The sequence below is a fragment of the Artemia franciscana genome, chromosome 5 (genome assembly GCF_032884065.1).
Source record: "Artemia franciscana chromosome 5, ASM3288406v1, whole genome shotgun sequence".
In the NCBI taxonomy this organism is placed as follows: Eukaryota; Metazoa; Arthropoda; class Branchiopoda; order Anostraca; family Artemiidae; genus Artemia; species Artemia franciscana.
Genome location: NC_088867.1, coordinates 45,690,533 through 45,712,222, shown reverse-complemented (window position 1 = coordinate 45,712,222; position 21,690 = coordinate 45,690,533). Strand labels below are relative to the sequence as shown.

Genomic DNA, 21,690 nt, shown 5'->3' with positions numbered 1-21,690 from the left:
GAAAAATGTGGTATAGATCTTAATACTGATTGTTTTTCCCATGGACAATTGTACGTTGCATGTTCGAGGGTCGGTAAACCTGACAATCTATTTATATGCAGCGAAAATTGGACAGCGAAGAATGTTGTATATTCGCAAGTTTTACGCAGTTAATTTGTATTGTATCTATCTATCTATCTATCTATATAAAAACGAATTGTGTGTATGCATGTTTGTTTGTTTGTAAAAAGAGCGTTGGAATATGACGTCATTATTAGTATATATATAAAAATAAGTTGTCTGTGTGTGTGTGTGTGTGTGTCGGGTGACGTAAAAGCACCGGGACACAAATGACGACCGGGACCTAGGGAATATAAATGACGACCAGGACACTCAAAGAGAAATTACAGACCGGGACACCGGAATACAAATGACGACCGGAACAAAAATGACGACCGGGACACCGGGACACAGGGAATATAAATGACGACCGCAACACTCAAAGAGAAATTACAGACTGGGACACCGGGACACAAATGACGACCAGGTAACAGGGAAACAACAACAACGGGGATGTTGGGGGCACAGGGGGATATATAAATGACCACAGGGACACAGGGACTGTTCGATTAGCAATCACCATCAACAAAGCTCAAGGGCAATCATTAGAATAATGAGGTATAGATCTGAATACAGATTGTTTTTCCCATGGACACTTATATGTTGCATGTTCAAGAGTCGGTAAACCTGACAATCTATTTATATTCACAGACAATGGGACAGCCAAAAATGTTGTACATTCGCAAGTTTTACGTAGTTAAAAATATATATATATATATATATATATATATATATATCTATCTATATTCACAGGTGGGACACTGGGACACAACTACAATGGCGTGTAACTAATATTGAGCGTAACGACTTAAGCGCCCACCAACTACGTGTTGGGGTGGCGCGAAGCACCACCCCAACACCTATTATATATATATATAACATATAACAGCTAGTATATATATATATATATATATATATATATATATATATATATATATATATATATATATATATATATATATATATATATATATATATATATATGTTTTTAACTACGTAGAACTTGCGAATATACAACATTCTTCGCTGTCCCATTGTCTAAATATAAATAGATTGTCAGGTTTACTGACTCTTGAACATGCAACATATAATTGTCCATGGGAAAAACAATCCGTATTCAGGTCTATACCTCATGATTCTAATGATTGCCCTTTGTTGATGGTGATTGCTAATCGAACATTCTCTGTGTCCCCGTCGTCATTTATATATCCCCCTGTGCCCCCCGGCGTCCCCATTGTAGTTGTGTCCCTGTGTCCCGGTCATTTATATTCCCTGTGAAAGCGCCCCCCCCCAAGCCCCCCCCCCCCCGCGCACGTAAGTTGTTACGCGCCATATTTGTTACGCGTCATTGTAATTGTGTCCCTGTTTCCCACCTGTGAATATATATATATATATATATATATATATATATATATATATATATATATATATATATATCTATATATATATTTATGTTTTTAACTACGTAAAACTTGCGAATATACAACATTCTTCGCTGTCCCATTGTCTGTGCATATAAATAGATTGTCAGGTTTACCGACTCTTGAACTTGCAACATATAATTGTCCATGGGAAAAACAATCCGTATTCAGGTCTATACCTCATGATTCTAATGATTGCCCTTGAGCTTTGTTGATGGTGATTGCTAATCGAACATTCTTTGTGTCCCCGTCGTCATTTATATATCCCCCTGTGCCCCCCGACGTCCCCGTTGTAGTTGTTTCCCTGTGTACAGGTCATTTATATTCCCTGTGTCCCGGTCGTCATTTGTGTCCCGGTGTCTCAGTCTGTAATTTCTCTTTGAGTGTCCATATGATGAAATAAATTTTTTGCTTTTTTCATTTTTTTCTTTTAAATTTTTTTTTGGTTTTTACCTTTTTTTTAGCTTTTTTAGTTTTTTTCTTTTTTCTTTTAGGTTTTTTTTGTAGTTTTTACCTTTTTTTAGTTTTTTTTTTTATTTTTATTATTTAGTTTTTTTTATTTTTCTTTTTCTCCTTTATTTTTCAGTTTTTTTTTTCCTTTTTTAGTTTTTTTTTCTTTTTTAGTTTGAAATAAATTTTTTTTTATTTTCCTTTTTTTCCTTTTAGTTTTTTTTTGGTTTTTTACCTTTTTTTTAGGTTTTAGTTTTTTTCTTTTTTCCTTTTAGTTTTTTTTTTTGTAGTTTTTATCTTTTTTTTTTTTTTTTTTTTTTTCTTAGTTTTTCTTATCTCCTTTATTTTTCAGTTTTTTTCCTTTTTTAGTTTTTTTTTTTAGTTTTTAGTTTTTTTTAGTTTTTTACCCTTTTTTTAGTTTTTTTAGTTTTTAATTTTTTTGTAGTTTTTAGCCTATTTTTAGTTTTTTTATTAGTTTTTAGTTTTTTTCTTTTAGTTTTTTTTTTAGTTTTTACCTTTTTTTACTTTTTTTTTTCTTTTTTAGTTTTTAGTTTTTTACCTTTTTTTTAGCTTTTTAGTTTTTTTAGTTTTTTTGCTTTTTAATTCTTTTGTAGTTTTTACCTTTTTTTTAGTTTTTTTTTCTTCTTTTTTATTAATACTAAAGTCAAGGTTCAAAGCTAGAACCTCTCGAACCTCGAACCTGGAACATAATGCGTTACCAACTCAGCACCATCGGCTTGAATACTTTCATTTTTGAATTGGTATATGATAATTCAGACGTCATATGCGGACAGACAGACAGACAGACAACTTATTTATATATATATATATATATATATATATATATATATATATATATATATATATATATATATATATATATATATATACATATATATATATATATAAATAAAGAGAGAAATGAATTTAAAATATACAGAAGCAAATATCAGTGATCATACGTGGGAGTGATCAACCTACCTGAAAATAACATTTTAGAATATTTTAATGAACATTGAGTTGCGATTTTTGAAGGATTATGGTTCCGCAGTCAGATTTTTCTCTTTATAGAAATGTTCCTTGGCGGAAATTGGTTTTTTTTCGCTCTTTTATCAAAAAATGACCTGTTTGTTAAACCAACAATTTCCATAAGCCCAAATAATCAAATAAATTAAGCTATACAAAATGTACTCACTTACAGTAAAATAAGCTCTATGTTAGCACAATGGATTAATGCTCTGCTTGGTAATATGGCCCCCAGGGATTGAAACACGCTGTCTCGAAGTTGGGCGACATGCTTACTAATTGTCTCCGTAAAGAAGACCTAGCAACTGAAAAGTTGATTCGGCAGAATCTCCCCGCAATATCTCTGGAGGATCTTTATACTTTTCTTGGATCTTCATTCTGTGTTGAACTTGTTTTTTATGGCACTTGGTATTAACCAAGTGACATATAGCAATCGCAAATTCTGGCGGTCTGCCTGTCCCAGTTTTGCTACTTCAGGCACTTCCAGGCAAGCTAGGACGATGAAACTTGGCATGTGTATCAGAGACAGGACCAAATTAAATTAGAAATAGTCGTTTTCCTGATTTAACCATCTGGGGGGAGTGAGGGGCCGGTTAATTCGAAAAAGAAGAAGAAAAAATGAGGTATTTTTAACTTACGAAGGAGTGATCGAATCTTAATGAAATTCGAAATTTGGAAGGATATCGCGTCTCAGAGCTCTTACTTTAAATCCCGACTGGATCTGGTGACACGGGGGGGGGGGGTTGAGGGGGGAACCTAAAATCTTGGAAAACGCTTAGAGTGGAAGGATCGGGATGAAACTTGGTGGGAAAATAAGCACAAGTCCTAGATACATGATTGACATAACTGGAAAGGATCCGTTCTGTTTTGGTGAGTTGGGGGGGAGGGTTAATTCTGAAAAATTATAAAAATGAGGCATTTTTAACCTACGAAGGAGCGACCGGATCTTAATGAAATTTGATGTTTGGAAGGATGTCATGTCTCAGAACTCTTTCAACCTTATCTGGTGAAGGGTAGAGCTATTTCAACCTTATCTGGTGAAAGGTGTGCTGGGGGGGTGGAACCTAAACTCTTGGAAAATGCTTAGAGTGGAGGGATCGGGATTAAACTTGATGGGAAAAATAAGCACAAGTCCTAGATATGGGATTGACGTAACAGGAACGGATTTGCTCTCTTTGGGGGAGTTTGGAGGGGGAGGTTAATTATAAAAAATTTGAAAAATGAGGTATTTTCAACTTGCGAAAGAGTGATCGTATCTTAATGAAATTTCATATTTAGAAGGACCTAGAAACCCAGATATCTCATTTTTTATCCCGACCGGGTCCAGTGTCATTAGGGGGGGGGGACCGAAAATTTTGGAAAACGCTTAATGCGGAGAGATCAGGATGAAACTTGGTGGAAAGAATACGCACAAGTCCAAGATAGGTGACTGACATAACCGGACCGGACCCACTCTCTTTGTTGGAGTTTGGGGGGAGGGGTAGTAATTCGGAAAAATTAGAAAAAATGAGGTATTTGTAACCTACGTACGGGTGATCAGATCTTAATGAAATTTAATATCTAGAAGGATCTTGTGCTTTAAGACTCCCGTTATAAATCCCGACCAGATCCGGTGGCATTGAAGGGAGTTGGAAGGGGAAACCGAAATTCTTGGAAAACGTGAAATCGAGGTATCTGACGGATGGGTTATCAAATCTCAATGAAACTTGATATATAGAAGAATCTTATGTCTCAGATGCTCTATTTTCAATTGAAATCGGATCCGGGGACATAGAGGGCTGGAGGGGGGAAACAGAAATCTTGAAAACCGGAAATCTTGGAAAACGCTTAGAGTGGAGACATCAGGATGAAACTTGATTGGAAGAATAAGCACAAGTTATAGATACGAGATTGACATAATTCGTACGGATCTATTCTCTTTGGGGGAGCTGGGGGTTGTTAATTTGGAAAAGTTAGAAAAATTGAGGCATTTTTAACTTAAGAACGGGTGACCGGATCTTAATGAAATTGGATATTTAGAAGGAACTCATGTCTCAGAGCTCTTATTTCAAATCCCGACCAGATCTGTTGACATTTGGGGGGGGGAGCTGGAGGGGGTAGCAAGAAATTTTGGAAAATGATTATAAATGTCGTAGATACGTGACTGACGTAACTGGACTGGATCCGCTGTCTTTGGCAAGATTAGTGCTTTGGCAAGTTTGGTGCTTCTGGACGTGCTAGGACGATGAAAATTGGTAGACGTGTCAGGGAGCTGTACAAATTGACTTGATAAAGTCGTTTTCCCCGAATCGGACATCTGGGGGGGCTCAAGGGAGAGGAAAAATTAGAAAAATTGAGGTATTTTTAACTTAAAAGTGGGTGATCGGATCTTAATGAATTTTGATATTTAGAAGGACCTCGTAACTCAGAGCTCTTATTTTAAATCCCGACCGGCATTAAGCCTCTGATTTTCCTTTTAAAGCAATCTATTGATTCTTAAAATTTTGCTAGAGCTCATACCATATGAGCTCTTGGCTCTTCCGACTTCGTCACAAGTGCCAAATGAGCTCTCAGCTCTTATTCACTACAGAAGCGGACAATTTCAATGGTGAGAGGACAATGAAAAAAGTTTATTTGAACACCGGTTTTTTTCCAAATACTTTCTTCTAAAATCCCTTTTATGTATCATAACTTTTAGTGTACAGATTCTAAACTGTTTTTTCAGTCTTCCATCCTTTCGAATTTCAAAATGTCGTCCTTCAACCTTAGATCTGACTAGTCAATCATGGAAAATAAGTAGAACTGTGGGCATTGTTCAGCTCCAGAATTACGCACAGGACACTTCATTTTTCACGGTTTTTGATCCCCCCCCCCGTTGGAATATTTTTCGATTCATAAAAACGTAAAAAAAAAATGAATACAATTTTGATGGGTGTTTTAGTTTTATTGTGAACCCCCACCCTCTTAAAAATACCCCTGCCCCCGAACAAAAATCCTGGAAACGCCATCATTGATACCAATTTTGAGCATGTTCTCGGTTCGGCAAAAAGTTAAGAGCATTAAATAGAGATCGAATCGTTCGTTTAAGGTAAGAGTCAATTAACAGCTGGAACGAGCAAAAACTTTTAGACACATTTTGTGTCTAAATGACACAATTTAATGTTGCGTGACACAATGACACATTCAGTCGAAATGATGACGCAATCAACGAAAATGACACATTTTTCAATAAAAAATGACACAATCGACAAAAATGACACATTTTTTTTTAAAATGACACATTTTCGTCATCCAAGTCTTGTTTTTGAAATGGTAATAAAAGAAAAGTAAAATTTCAATTTTCTACCTCCAGAAAAGCTACAAATTAATGGAAGGGAATAGCGCTACCTAACGGTGGCAGTAGTACACAAACAGTGCGGAATACAGGACAGATGCCATCACCATATTTAAAATTTAAACCACGCGAAGAAAACAGCCATAGGAGAAATTTCAAATTAAAATGCAAGCTGAATATCTGAGCGTAATTGGCTTCTTGATTGAGTATTTAATGTAGCCAACTGGTACGTACTTAATAGTAAAAAGTAAACAGCATGCAGTTTACCAAAGCTGTATGCATAAGCAGCAACTCCCATTTTTAGGAGTACAGGAGGTGTATCCCACCTCGGACAAGATTACAAATTTCCAGAGATGTCTTTCTTTCACAATAATCCATCTGGCTTAAAAAGGCACCAACAAGTATGACAAAAATACTAGTTTAAGCTGGTTGTATGGCTTAAATATTGAGTAAATAAAAAGCTTAGCCAATAAAGCCGATAACGTATAGAGCCGATTACGATTATGACTTCATACAAAAAGTCTATTTTCAATTTACTGTCGGAATTGATTGTCCCTAAGACTTTTATAAATGTAAACTTGCCTCGCTGGCCGCCCAGACACAAATTCATAGTGTGTAACATTAATTTAATCAAATGTTTCTATTTCTTTCATGACGTCATAAAAAGTTCATGATCCCAAGATAATAGGTTAAGGTTAAGTTTACTCCTTTCTGAACTGATTTGGAAAAGATTATATATTCAAGACTCTAAATAAAGATTTGACAATTAAATATGATACCACTTGTACCAAAAAAAAATGACATATTTTGTGACACATTATGGAATCTGATATGACACAAGAGCACATTTTTCGAAAAAAAATGACACACTCCTTAAAAAAAATTTGGCAGCTCTGGGTATCTAAGCTGTGTTCAGTAGATAGAAAAGCTTTAGTGAAGGTCTTATTCTTGTATAGTTGACCAGATTAGTACATCACACGAATTAAAGTGCAATGTCCTCCGGGAACACACTGTTTATCCCATGTCACGTTGTTTTCTTATTGTAGGTGACCATTGGAGATAAGGAGATTTTAGCTACAAAACTAGCGCTTGACATTGATGATGCCCTGGATTTGGCCATGCTCAGTAGTTTTGAAGAACTTGCTACTCTTCCTAATGGTACCAATACACTTTTTCTTACGGCCGTACCCAGATCTAAAGGCTGCTTCTCACACATTTCAGAAATGATTAGGAAAGAAGAAAGTCCCCCCCCCCCAATAAAAGAAAAAAAAATTGATTGAAAATCGAATTTGAGCTGAGAGATTATTAATTTCGAAGCTTTGTCACTGAAGGAGGGGGTGACACTTTTCTGGTATCTATCCGAGAGTTACTGAACTGGAGGCTCTATAAAAAGGGAGTATCTAAATTGGTTTATTGAAATGAGAAGTGGTTGTTTACCTTTCGGGAAAGAAAGAAATATGTTGAGGGTTAGAAAAAATTTACACCCAATGCATGGGTGCATAAATGAAAGTGTGTTTCGTTTTATGTACAAACATGAAACAGTGACGGATTTGCGAGATAATATCATGTGTGTAAATTTGAATGAAGAGGGGCTGAACTGTATGTTTGGGAGTATTGCTGGGATGCTATTAGGGGGCTGCAGTGAGTTGTTAGTAGCAGTAGTAGTTAAAAATAAACGCTACTAAAATAATGACGCTAAAATAGTCTATCTTGCAAGTTCTATCTTCGTTACTTAATTTCACGCTATTTTTCATCAGCATCAGCAAAAAGCATGAACTACTAAGGTTACGATTACGCTCTTTTGGTATCGGAAAACTATTGAGTAAAATCTTTTAGGTATGTATCGGAAAACAACTTTCATTGCTTAAATGTGCATCTCAATTTAACAGATTTTGCAAATCTGTATAGCGAATTTGCAAATTTGATTTCAATGGACACTTGTTCCGTCTTGGCATAGAGGCGGTTCTAGGCCTGGGTGGAGGGGGGGGGGACTGTCCCTCCCAGTTGTCTGACATAGTGAATTTGCAAATTTGATTTCAATGGACACTTGTTCTGTCTTGGCATAGAGGCGGTCCTAGGCCTGGGTGGAGGGGGGGGACTGTCCCTCCCAGTTTTCTGAGATGCGACGTTAATTTTTTTGTTATTTTTAATACCTTAGTATACCTAGGTGTACCTTGCCCCCCCTCCCATTTTATCAGGCCTAAAACTGCTAATTTGTGAGCAGTTCATGGATTGGAGACCATTAACTTTATAGGATTTATGTTGATGTTCTGGCAGATTTGCAGTATCTGCCAAATTGAAACGTGATTTTAGTTTCCTCCTGTGTGGAGACCCAAAATACTTCCATTCAACTTTTAGAGGCTACCTAACGTAATTTTACTTACTATCAGTATGTGTTTGCCCTCCTAAAAAAATATAATGAAAAAAATTAGTAACTGTTTTACTAATTCATAGAAAAAGCTGTTACTAACTGAAACCACTATGGAATCAGGAACCATGGAACAATCATGGTTTCACGAGTCATAAAATATTTATAGGATAATTATTCTGAAATTCTCTTAACATTTCGATACGCTGTTGGAGGAAATTATGATTTGAAAAGTGAAAAAAAAAAAAAAATGCTGAACTAATTTTGCAAAACTCCTTTTGTATATTTCAATATTGAATGATTTCACATGTAATTCAATGGGTAATTTTCAATGAGTAATTCAACTTTTTTATTGAATTTTTTATGTTGAATTTATGTTGAATTTTGGTTTATGTTGAATTTTAAAAGTTATTTTGGAATTTTAATGCTGTTTTATATCTTTTTTAAATATGGAGATGTTTTTCAGATGTCCTGCCTAGCTAATAGTTCTCGGTTATTTTTTATTTTTTATTTTTTTGCTAAACTTATGCAACAGTCTGATTCCATGAGAGAATAGAAAAGAAAAATATTTGGGACGGTATAAGCAGGGTTATCTACTAAAATGAAGCCACAGTATTCAGCCGTGTGCTTTGATGTTTTTTGTAATAATAAGAATAAAGTGAATAGCGCTAATAATGCTATAACCCTCTTACTGGTTTGGAAAGATTTAAGTGTTTTCTTTATGATTGTTGTAATTGTTTTACATCTATTAATGAATGATTTATATTAATTACATTATAAACTTTGCTATTACTAATATTTTTTTAATCTTTTAATAAATTTCAATATCAACAAATGATAACAAAAGCGCCTGTGATAAAATTTGTACCGTAGACAAGCCTATATGCATGCGACTATACTAGAAAGAACAATTACATAATTAAATTCATTCTTATGCACCATTAAAAATTAAAAATATCAGAGTAGTAAAACAAGAAGAAGAAAGGACTGGAAATAAACAACAAAAAGACGATGAAGAAAAATAGCAAAAATGGTCGCAAAATGACTGTTACATCAGTGACTATGGCTGTCATGGGCAGATCCAGACGGTGATGTAAGAGGGTATGCACCCCCTCCCCCTTACCCAGAAGGGTAAAAATTGCACGGATTAAAGGAGTAAAAATACCAAGGAGGAGCTAAAGTTTTGTTGGTACCCCCCCCCCCCATAAAAATATTAATTCTGTACTCCGCCCCTAGTCTGTGTACGTGATTACGTGCAAGAAAAGAGTTCTTTGGAATTTAATTTATGTGTGTATCATATGGTCTGTTAAATGCATTGATTTTAGGGTTAAAAACTCTTCTATGGTTATATATTTGCTTATTTGTATTAACTAAAAATTATTATAAAGAAATTACTGCTAGTATAATTACCATAACGCAAAGCGATACATTAATTAATTTGTATTATAAATGTATTTGTTGCTGTAACTAAATAATTGTACAAGTATTTCTCTGCCATTTTGTACTGAAGCTAATTGTTAATTATTAACGATGATTGAGTTCTGGAACAAATTCTTCCTCTTTGGTTTTGGGGAATGGAATATCCCACTTATTATTTTTCTAGCCTGTGTTTTTGATAAGAAAACAATAACTACGTGTAAGATTGAAATTATACTCAAACCTACCAGAAAATAAGTGGATTATTCTGGGAGTGGATTCAAGGGGTAGTTTTTAGAGGTATTCCTCCAGAGGATCAAAAATGGGTACTAATTACAGGGTTGATGTGCAAAAAAAAACTGATGGAGAAGCCATGTTTTCTTCAGTGTTCTCCTCCCTCCCAAACATTAATTCTGTATCCGTCCCTGGATTATTCCTTATTTCCTCTTCGTAATACTTTTTTTTAGAAGTTTTGTTAAATGCACATATTCTTTTTAGCATAATTGTACATATCATAATACAAATCTTCCCACCTTTTTTTCATTTTCAACTCCTTCTTGAAAGTCACTGTTATTTCTGGTGGCTTATAAGAGCTTGTGGAAATATCGTTGGGTTTTTTAAAATGTATTTTTATTACAATGGCTGACGAGGTTCTTTCAATCGAATTGAAATAATGGATATACCTAATCACAAGATTTAACATTCCTTTGTTTCAATATTTTAGGTGGCGCTGTTTTGCCTTATTATTATCCTAATTTAACCGATCCTTATGCCCGTCACCAATTTAGTTACCCTAGCTACCCTAGTATCAACCCTGCTAAGACCTTCGCATGTGAATATAACCCTTTAACCCCTTTACAACAGTTCAACTACGACACATATGCCACCCCATGGATTTCAAATACAGGTCACATGGCCCAGCAGCAGATAGGTCCTCAATCAATGGCGCCTCTTGCAGTGCCACACTATCAGGATATTGGAGTGCTCCAATACGCCGTGGGAAAAAATTATCTTCAAGGTAGGGTAGTAGTGTATTTCCATTCTTCTGTTGTTTTTTTTTTTTTGTTTTTTTTTGTGTTTTTTTTAATTCATGAATTTATTCGTACCCAAAGTATGTATCGGTGATTTCTACCTTTTTTACTGGTTTGCACTTTTTATTCAATCTTAAAGAAAAATTGACCAGATTTTACTTTCTTTTCATAGCTCAAAATTTGATATAGCCACAACGGGTAAAAAATGATCGAATCATTTTCTTATCTACATTTCCCTTCAAATAGCTTTCAGGACTGAATGACTATTTAAATTACCTTCACACAGATGCGTCGTTTGGGGGGGGGGTCACTTTCCCACTAATAATTTAGAGAAAAAATTATCATATAACCCGTGCCCCTTGACTCTCTGGATGTAGACCCTTCCCCCTCCCTCAAAATCTGCCTTAGTTCTGCCCTAGGATGGATGCTATACTATCATCAACATGTGATCATTTTTTATACAACTCTGAAAAGTTTTGCCAGATTTGCTTCTCATAGACACTATTTGTCTTGGCTTTACTCTAATTAGCCATGGCTCTCAAGTCTTTTATCATTTCCACCCAAGTTGGTAATTCAAAATGGAGTGTTATAATGATAATAATAATAATTTATACATGTCTTCTATTGCATAGATGAATGTACACAGAGGAGTATAGGAAATAAATGAGAAGAAAACTAAACTACAAAATTACACTTTTGACGAAAAGGACGACAATAAGTAGCTTACAATACTCACAATAGCTCATTAATATATATTAAATAGCTCGATAATACATAACACTAAGATACTCGTAATACATAACACATAAACACGCATAATAAATAGCTCAGTTTTTCTAAAGTTATAGTGATGTGTGTGTAATCGTGTGTGTTTAATTTTAAGTGTGTGTAGTCGTGTGTGTTTAGTCGTATGTGTGTTTAGTCGTATGTGTGTTTAATCGTATGTATGTTTAGTCGTATGTATGTTTTGTCGTATGTGTGTGTAGTCGTATGTGTGTGTAGTCTTATGCGTGTGTAGTCGTATGTGTGTGTAACTGTGTGTGCGTAGTCGTATGTGCGTAGTTGTATGTGTGTGTAGTCGTATGTGTACGTAGTCGTATGCGTGCGTAGTCGTATGTGTACTTAGTTGTATATGTGTGTAGTCTTATGTGTGTGTAGTCTTAAGTGTATTTAGTCGTATGTTTGTGTAGTCGTATGTGTGTCTAGCTTTATGTCTGAGTAGTCGTATGTGCGTAGTTGTATGTCATTGTAGTTGTGTGTGTCTGTAGTCGTATGTGTGTGTAGCCGTATGTTGTGTTTAGTCGTATATGTGTTTAGTCGTATGTGTGTGTAGTCATATGTGTGTGTAGTTGTATCTTTGTGTAGTTGTATGTGTGTGTATTCGTATGTGTTTGTAGTCGTATGTGTGTGTAGTCGTGTGTGTGTGTAGTTGTATGTGTCTGTAGTCGTATGTGTGTGTAGTCGTATGTATGTGTAGTTGTATGTGTGTGTAGTCGTATGCGTGTGTAGTCGTATGTGTGTGTCGTTGTATCTGTGTGAAGTCGTATGTGTGCGTAGCCGTATATGTGCTTAGTTGTATGTGTGTGTAGTCGTATGTGTGTGTAGTCTTATGTGTGTTTAGTCTTATGTGTGTTTAGTCGTATGTGTGTGTAACTGTATGTGTGCGTAGTCGTATGTGCGTAGTTGTATGTGTGTGTAGTTGTATCTGTGTGTAGTCGTATGTGTGCTTAGTTGTATGTGTGTGTAGTCGTATGTGTTTGTAGTTTTATGTGTGTTTAGTCGTATGTGTGTGTAGTCGTATGTGTGTCTAGCTGTATGTGTGCGTAGTCGTATGTGTTCGTAGTTGTATGCGTCTGTAGTCGTATGTGTGTTTAGCCGTATGTTGTGTTTAGTCGTATGTGTGGGTAGACATATGTGTGTGTAGTTGTATCTGTGTGTAGTTTTATGTGTGTGTAGTCGTATATGTTTGTAGTCGTATGTGTGTGTAGTTGTATGTGTGTAGTTGTATGTGTCTGTAGTGGTATGTGTCTGTAGTGGTATATGCCTGTATCTGTGCGTAGTCGTATGTGTGCGTAGCCGTATGTGTGCTTAGTTGTATGTGTGTGAAGTCGTATGTGTGTGTAGTCTTATGTGTGTGTAGTCTTATGTGTGTGTAGTCGTATGTGTGTGTAACTGTGTGTGTGCGTAGTCGTATGTCCGTAGTTGTATGTGTGTGTAGTTGTATCTGTGTGTAGTCGTATGTGTGCTTAGTTGTATGTGTGCGTAGTCGTATGTGTCTGTAGTCTTATGTGTGCGTAGTTGTATGTGTGTGTAGTTGTATGTGTGTGTAGTCGTATGTGTGTGTAGTCGTATGTGTGTGTTGTTGTATGTGTGTGTAGTTAAAAATTGTCAAAGAATTATGTAAAAATTACATATAATTATGTTAATCTTTATTCTAGTTTCCTTTTTTATTTCCTTTTTTTGCTGACAAGTGCAAAGAAAATTTACAAATGGAATTAAGGCCAATTTTGAACAAAACACTTTGAACCTCGATGCTTTGTAATTGAGAACATCGATAATCAAGTCCACACAATTATATGTAGGAAAAAAATGGTACGCTGTTGCTTGCCGTATTAAGTTGCCCTTTTTGAAATAAAACGTCGCATTTGACCTAATACCACACTGCCCAAGTTTAAGAACAACATACTCTCCACTATCAGCAGTATTAACCTTTGACAGGTTTGAATAGAAATAGTCGCAATAAATGTGCAAGGAAGCGTTTTCTAGACTTTCTAGATTCTTCTTTTTGGCCGGATCTTTCAAATCTATTTCTTGCAAATTTTGAAGGTTAAAACGATTATGTTAAGTTATGGTGGCTGAATTGTAGAAGGACCCCTCTATTCCCCATTGACAGTTAGACGTTTTTAGAGTGCTAACGGCCGAGAGACGTCGCTGAGTCAATTTGGGCTGGTATCTCTAAGCGAAAGTAAATTTCGAAACCTTCTAAAAGAAAATACCCAGGTACATTTTTATCAGTACATAAAACAGGGAACTTTTATTGATTTTAGTCACAGTTTTGCCGGTTGGATAAGCCTCTTTTTAAATTTCCTCCAAAACAAAAGTGAAATTAATGTTTGCCCCCCAATGAAGATATTTTGTTTAGTGGTGAACTGAAGTTAACTGCTGAGGTAGAATTCGAATCCTTTCAGAACCCGCAGGCAAGGGCTCATAATTGTGAAAAAAACAAAATTTTCGTAATCTAGGTTCATATTTGATCCATTTTCTAGAAAAAAAAAGTTCACAAAATTCGTATTTTGCTTGCCATCAACTGAAAATCGTTTTTTGTATCAGTAAAAAATCAATTAAATATTGAGGGTTATATACTGAAAAGTAGACAAACTAGAGCATTCCAAGTTTCAGAATTATCTTTTTTGTTTAGCGATTTCTCATTTTTTACGTTTTATTTTTACTTCCAGCTTGGTCACTACATAGCTCCTATGTTTTTTTTAAGCCGCCTTTCACTCTCTCTCGTGTCGTCGTTTCAGGTAGCTTAGGTCTATTAAAACAATCTCAAATCTGCCGCACATAGTTTGTCCATTATATACAGTATATTGGAGAGTGTCTATTCTTCACAAACTCTATATAAAGAGAAATCCTGAATTTCTCGCCTTTGTTCACTTTTTTCTCTCATTTTATTTCTCTACATTCTTTTTTTCCACTATGGTCTTTATGCATAGTATATTGGAGAGTGTCTATTCTTGACAAACTCTTTATATAAAAGAAAGTCCTTAATTTTTCACCTTTGTTCACTTTTCACTTTTTTCTTTCATGTTATTTTTCTACATTCATTTTTTCCAGATTGGTCTTTATGTGTAGTATATTAGAGTCTCTATTCCTGACAAACTCTGTATATAAAGGGAAGTCCTTAATTTTTCGCCTTGGCTCACTTTTCACTTTTTTCGTTCGGGTTATTTCTCTACATTCATTTTTTTTCAGTTTATTCTTTATGTATAGTATATTGGAGTGTCTATTCTTGACAAACTCTTTATATAAAGGGAAGTCCTTAATTTTTCGCCTTTGCTCACTTTTCACTTTTTTCTTTCATGTCATTTCTCTACTTAATATTTTTTCACCAGCAATCGATGTGAATTTTTTGTCTTACTTGGCATTATTCTTTCATGTCAAATTCATTGATGTTTTTTTATATTTTTCAGCAAGCGGTGTGAATGATCTACGACACAGAGCTTTACTACATTCTTAAGCTTAATTCGAAGTTCAATGTCAATCTGTTTATTTTTTATTGTTTCTGATTCCTGGTCGTGTTTCAGGTTAATTAAGTGTGTTATATATTGTACATATTATCTATAATTATCTTTTATCTTTCTCGGACATGTCATTTTATCATTCTATATTCACCTTTTATTTATCTGTATTTATCTTTTATCATTTTCGGACATGTCATTTTAGCATTCTAGTATCTACTGTAAAGGGTGTGAACTTGAAATGTGCGAAAATAAGCCTCGCAACCATTGAAACCTGGTAACCGAAGTTGGACTATCTCAAGCAAATGTTCCTCTATTCCATTGTATTTTGCATGTCCCAGATTGCGTACAGCCCACAGAAATTCAGTCTATTGAAGATATTGTTCAAGTCTTAGTAATAAAGAATTAGTAAATCGTGGAAATATGAAGCCAAATTTTTGTATAATGAGTTAACCATGAGAAAAGTCAGCTAGCTTATAGCTAAATAGAAAAATACATTTTCCAATATTGATAATTATATAGGCTATTTATGGTACCCAAAGAATAATGGAAAGTACACGCACCTTTGCTTATTTACGTTGTATATTTTGTTTATGTGCAGGGATTTTTGGTCTTCTGAGAGTAAAAATTCGTTTTTGGCCATATAGATTAGAAGATGAAACATTTTCATCATTTATTAGGATGTAAATTGTTTGCATGTTTAAATATGTAGGATTGCAACTCTCTTTGAGAGTCACGGAAGCAGCTCTAACCGCACTACTTACGAACGTGGGAAGACTCGAACTTCAAGGTCGTTTTTTTTTCAAATTTTCCGCCAGTACGTCAGTTTACTCTCAAGACGCTAAGTTAAATCTCTTAAATATATCGTAATTTCAGTCAGTGCTAAAAAAAAAAATGAGTTGTATTTTCCAAGCTGTTCCCAGGATATGCTATTCATTGCCGCAACTAGGATTGAGCTATGGTACAGGCTTAGCAGCAGTTATGAACTTAGAGGGAGGTTTGTAAGAAGAATATTAAAAGTTTCGAGGAAATTAATTATTTTTTTTACGCAAAAGTTGCTCGTATTTTAAAGCTTGTAAATTAATTTAAGGAGAATAACTATGATTTTTTTCAGTATGGGTTGTACCCCATCATTTTATACCCTATGCTTGGGTATGGGCCTTCCAAACCATCTCTTTGGTATGCGTAGAATATTAATTAATCAATAAAGCCATTTCTTTTGGTTGCAACTGTGCTAATTCACGAAAATTTTGAGGGTTTTTTTTGGGGGGGGCGAATTTATTTTATTAAATCTAAGAGTGTGGGCAATCATTTTTAAATTCTTTCTATGAGAGTACAAAAAAGGTTTTATATGGAACAGGGGGGAGATTCTACCTTCCCCTCAATTGGTACTACTGTTATGTTGCATAGTTATCAATATCTCCGTAATGAAAATTTTCACATAGCCACATCTAGAGGGAATTCTACCTTTCCCTCAATTGGCACTACTGCTATGTTGCGTAGCTATCAATTCCTCCGCAATGAAAATTTTCACGTAATCACCATTTTAGCTTCAAATAAATTTTTTGCTATTACCACAGCCAAGCTCACGATGTCTAATAAGTTGAAAATACAGGCAAATGAAACGCAATTCGAGGAAAATGAAACGCATTTTAATATTTCCATTGTCATTCCGATGCGCGGGTTAATTCTGAAAAATTAGAAAAAATGAGGTATTTTTAACTTACGAAGGAGTGATCGGATCTTAATGAAATTTATTTAGAAGGATCTCGTAGCTCAGATCTCTTATTTTGAATCCCGACCGGATCTGGTGTCATTTGGGGGAGTTGGGGAGGGTGGAAATGAATGTCTTTTCATTTAATGTTCTTTCACAGCAATATCTTTAGAAATATATTTGATGGCTTGTCTGTTTGTTCAATTGTATTATCAACCGTAGGACTTTGTTTTTAACTTGTGCATTTTGATTTTTTTTATTTCTTGAATATTTTTCTTATGAGCAACAGACTGGTATTCTAAAGGGTGTTTGAAGCACTCCAGGGCCAATAGACCAAACAATGTTGCCACTTCTAAAGTTTTTGTATATATATGCAGTTCCCCAGTCAGAAAACGCAGGGCCTGAAGTCCCGCTTTTGGGCAAAATTTGCCAATCTATGGAAGTGGTTCAACGTCGGTGGCAAAAAGAGATTTTGGTAAGTGCCAATTTAGTTTGGCAGACGGACTCTTTAGTATTATTAGTTCTATAGTTTCAGTTTCCATTACAAATAGTACACTTTAATCCAAGCATTAGTTTGACACTAAAAAAAAAGCATTAAGGGATGGTCTCTCTGCTTTTTGAACTACCATATAGGATATTAAAGCATCCCCTTCCACAGCCTCAACTATAGCTGCTAATCGGAAGAGTTCACTGTTCGCTCTGGGTGATATGGCCAAGATATCAAGAGCTGGTGAAGCTTTGTCGACGATTAAATCAGTTAAGCATTAAGAACATTTGCTACTTTCTATATGTAAAAAAACTTGAAAGGATAGTTTATTCACAAAAAAAAAAAGTTCCAGATTCTTACTTGCTTTACCTTAAACTTTTTCACGACTTGTACCAGTGCTTTCCTAAGTGTCCAGTTTCAGCCAGATGTCATATCATTTTTTTTATGACTAAGAAAAAATTATTTATGAAAAAGTCTTAAAAGAGCAATTAAACTGGTAGGTGAATTGTAGTTTTTTTTTTTACTTTTTGTAGGAGCCTGAATTTTTATTATTATTGTATGTGCATATTTTCTACATATATAGCCGAAGTTTTGAATAAAAGCAGCATTTAAAGTGTTTGAATGTTTTATTACTTTTTTAATACATTTTTGAAGCATGTCCCTTGTGAAATGTTTTTCATGGGGTTAGATCACTAAAAACTTAGGGCTGAGTCGCCACTAGACCACATTTTCCTTAGATACTTTTGTTTAGGATTTTGTGTGTGGGATTTCATTTTGAAAGAATCAAAGCAGATTTTTAGGGATGACATATGTCGGGCGACCAAAACAGTGAAATGGTCGATATAGCTCGTAAGAGGAAGGATATTGGATTAGTTTATATAGAATGACCGATTGATAGAATCACGAGGTATGCGTGTCTAGCTAAAATCCCATGTCTAGACATGTGTCTAGTAAGAAATCAATGTCTTGGCAACTACCATTCACAAGTAAAATATGGTGCTTGCCTAAACAAGTTACTGGCAAGCATCCAGTTCTGGACCCTAAAAACTCCAAAGTGTAGGATTTTCGACTACAGCCAATCAGAATGTGTCCAAGTTCCACTATTTTCATCACCTAAATTTACGGTGTTAAATTGAAATTTAATTTTTGTTTCTTCATTTAATCTTTTTTTTTCATTTTAAGCAAATATGCAAAATCGGACATAATTGTGAAGCACGATAAACCAATTGCTGGCTTATCTCATCCAATACCTCAGTGACAACAAAAGCAGGAATTGCAATTTGAAAGTTTTTCCAGCATAAGTTCATTTCATTGGTTAGATATTATGACTTTAATTCACTTGAAAGTGAATTTGTAGTTTTAACTAACCAATGAATTCTAGTTGTGAACGGTTATTGCCAAGACTTTGATTTCTGGCAAGACACGTGTCTTGACATGGGATTCTAGCTAGATACGCATGTGAACGCCGCTTATTGCTAAACTGAAGAATTTCAGCCTTCACGGGGTATTCTCAGGAGGTAAAGCCATCGGGAGTAGTAAAAAGAGTATGATAGCTTACAAAACTTGAGCAGCTTCCACACGCCCTTTCAGCAAAACCCATGCCTATACATGTGTTTCAGGCCATGCAGTTGCTCAAGCATGGATATTCTAGACTCAAGAACTGGATACTCAGCTGTAACTTGTTGCAGCCAAGCAACGAATTCTACATATGAACGGGGACCACCTAGTTGTTAATGTTTTGACATACACGTGACTAGACATGCAAGTCTAAATATATATACATCTCTGTGCTGCTCTGATAACATCGAGTAGAAATTTCATCAACAAACTCTTATGATAAACTATCGAAAAATCTTGCTTTATAAAAAGTATATTATTTTAATGTATCTCTGTGCCAGAAAATAACCAACTCTTGTTTTTGACTATTCAGATAAAGCGGAATCGAGCTTATCATGTTTTGTCTACTGTCCTAATCACTAAGAAGCTGTGACTCCAGGTATACGGAAAAGCTTGATTAAACAGAGCCCAATTTTTGAATTACAAATGTATTTCTCTTGAACATGTAGGGATTAATTGAGAAGGAGTGGTAGTTTTTTTCTTCTTTTAAACGAGTAGGCATTGAAATGTTGGAATTAGGCAAATCTAAAAATAAAATTTGAAATTGATTTAGACCTCCTTGCCATCAGGAGAACATTGTTATGTCCAAAATCAAAGGGCGCTTCTCACACTTTCTAAAAATGACTTAGGCTCCTAAGAGCGTTGTAGTCATGCGTGCCAGCAAGGGCGGAGGCATGCCCCCCCTGGAAATCTGGAGCTATAAAGTAATTGTAAGCAAACCAAAGGAAAGAGAGCAGAATAGGAAAAAAAACGTGTGTTGCCTTATTATTGGCTGCCTGCCAATAATTTCTGACCTTTAATAAAATAAGCATAAGTTCTAATTTCTGACTGAGTGAGCTTTCTCTAGTTTTCCAAAAACATTTTTCTGTATGATTTGGTTAGAACAATAACAAAAATCAAATTGTTACATAGTAATGAATGGTAATTGAATAACGACCCTTGTCAATAACGAGAGTATGTAAATCTAACTATTAAATCGAAGAATCAGCTATTTATGGTGATCCTAAATATGCATTTGTTTATCAGTAATTAGTGCAGTTGCTAGTACACAAGAAAGTTCGTATACTTATAGAAAACAACTCAGCAAGGGACAATTTCGGTAAGAATATGGCGTTAACTTTTGCTTCAATTGCAAAAGTACCCATTAGCTGACATGTAAAGCCACTATAACCAGAAATGTTCCTCCTGAACCACATGTTGCCAATTTCTGTCTTCCCTCTGAACGGATACGTTTTATTATCTTTTTTTCTCCAGAAGTGATAGTATACATCTATTTGTCACTTTGAAAAATATTTAATTTTTTACAGTTATGAAGTATGAACTTAATCTTAGCTTTAATGTTTTACGTTGAACACGCTACTTTGATAAAACAAGACTCGAAAACAAATTTTTGACAGTAAAAAGAAGTGAACATTTTGCTTTTCAGCCCCGTTGTGACAGTACAATCCTGAAATATCATCTCGACAGCCTAAAGAAGTTAGGATTTTAAATTTCCCCTGCTTGTTATTACGAAACGAAGATTTTCGCATCCCTGTTGGCTTTTGTGGTAATACGGTCAGATTCCCTTGATAAACCTAAATTTAATTAAATATTTTTTGACGGTATGCAACATTTGTAAAATCTAACAGAGACCACACAAAGTGAGTGAAACCTTGCTTCAAACTTGTTTCCAAAAGATACAGTCTTAATGATTAAAAACTTATTGAAACCTCAACTATTAAATACCAATTACAAAAAAAAATCGTCCCAAAGCAGAGCAAACAGTCCCAACCATAAATCCACCACCTTTTCAAGGGGGGGGGGGGCGCCCCCCCCCCCCCCCTCACGCCTCACCCTGGATTCGCCACTGCAGGGGCGTGATTCTGATGCAAATTGGCTGAAGTTACCTATTCAAGAACCCAGAAACAGAAAAACTTAAGTAAATTTTAATTTCCCAGAGGAAGACAAAATGTTATCAATGAAGAAGCTGTAATTACTTTAAACAATGCGTCTTGTTTTTAGCTGTCTTTAGTACTCACCCATTTATGCTTTTTTATAGCCTTGGTGGTGAAACAAAAAAAAAAATATTCCGTAAATGAGAGGTTTTAGCAATATATTGGACCAAGTACAGGCTTTCAAAGTTCTAAGATTAAACTTGGCTAAGATAAGTTTAATAAATGATGATCAAAAATGGGCCAAATTCGCACTTCAGAGACTATAAATAAAAAAATTTAAAGAAAAGTTTAAAGAGAAAAACAAAGCTAAAACTTGCATAATGAATTAAAACGAATAAAAACCAAAGACAAGTTAGTGATATGAGCGGTGTTACAGCCCAATTAAGTAAAAAAAGGCTTTAAAAGTAATTTAATAAACTCAAATAAATAGAATGAGCATTAAAAAAGGGGGGAGGGGTATCTCTCAACTTCTGATGAACAGTGAGCATTATGTGACTAGTTCATTGTGACATATTGTATGAAGTTCAACATAAAAAGGGGCGTTTTTGGGTTGTTTTACGATCATAAAGTCTT

General features: G+C 35.0%; 1 protein-coding gene across 1 annotated transcript in view; it reads left to right on the top strand.

Annotated features, from left to right (window-relative positions):
• The window catches only part of LOC136027742 (probable RNA-binding protein 46), a 60,820-nt gene extending 42,601 nt beyond the window's left edge, over positions 1-18,219 (top strand). The window contains exons 6-8 of the mRNA XM_065705198.1: positions 7,356-7,467; positions 10,818-11,111; positions 15,318-18,219. Of these exons, the coding sequence (XP_065561270.1) occupies positions 7,356-7,467; positions 10,818-11,111; positions 15,318-15,364 (453 nt within the window). The 3' untranslated portion in view covers positions 15,365-18,219. The remainder of the gene's footprint in view (positions 1-7,355; positions 7,468-10,817; positions 11,112-15,317) is intronic.
• Positions 18,220-21,690: the final 3,471 nt, after the last annotated feature.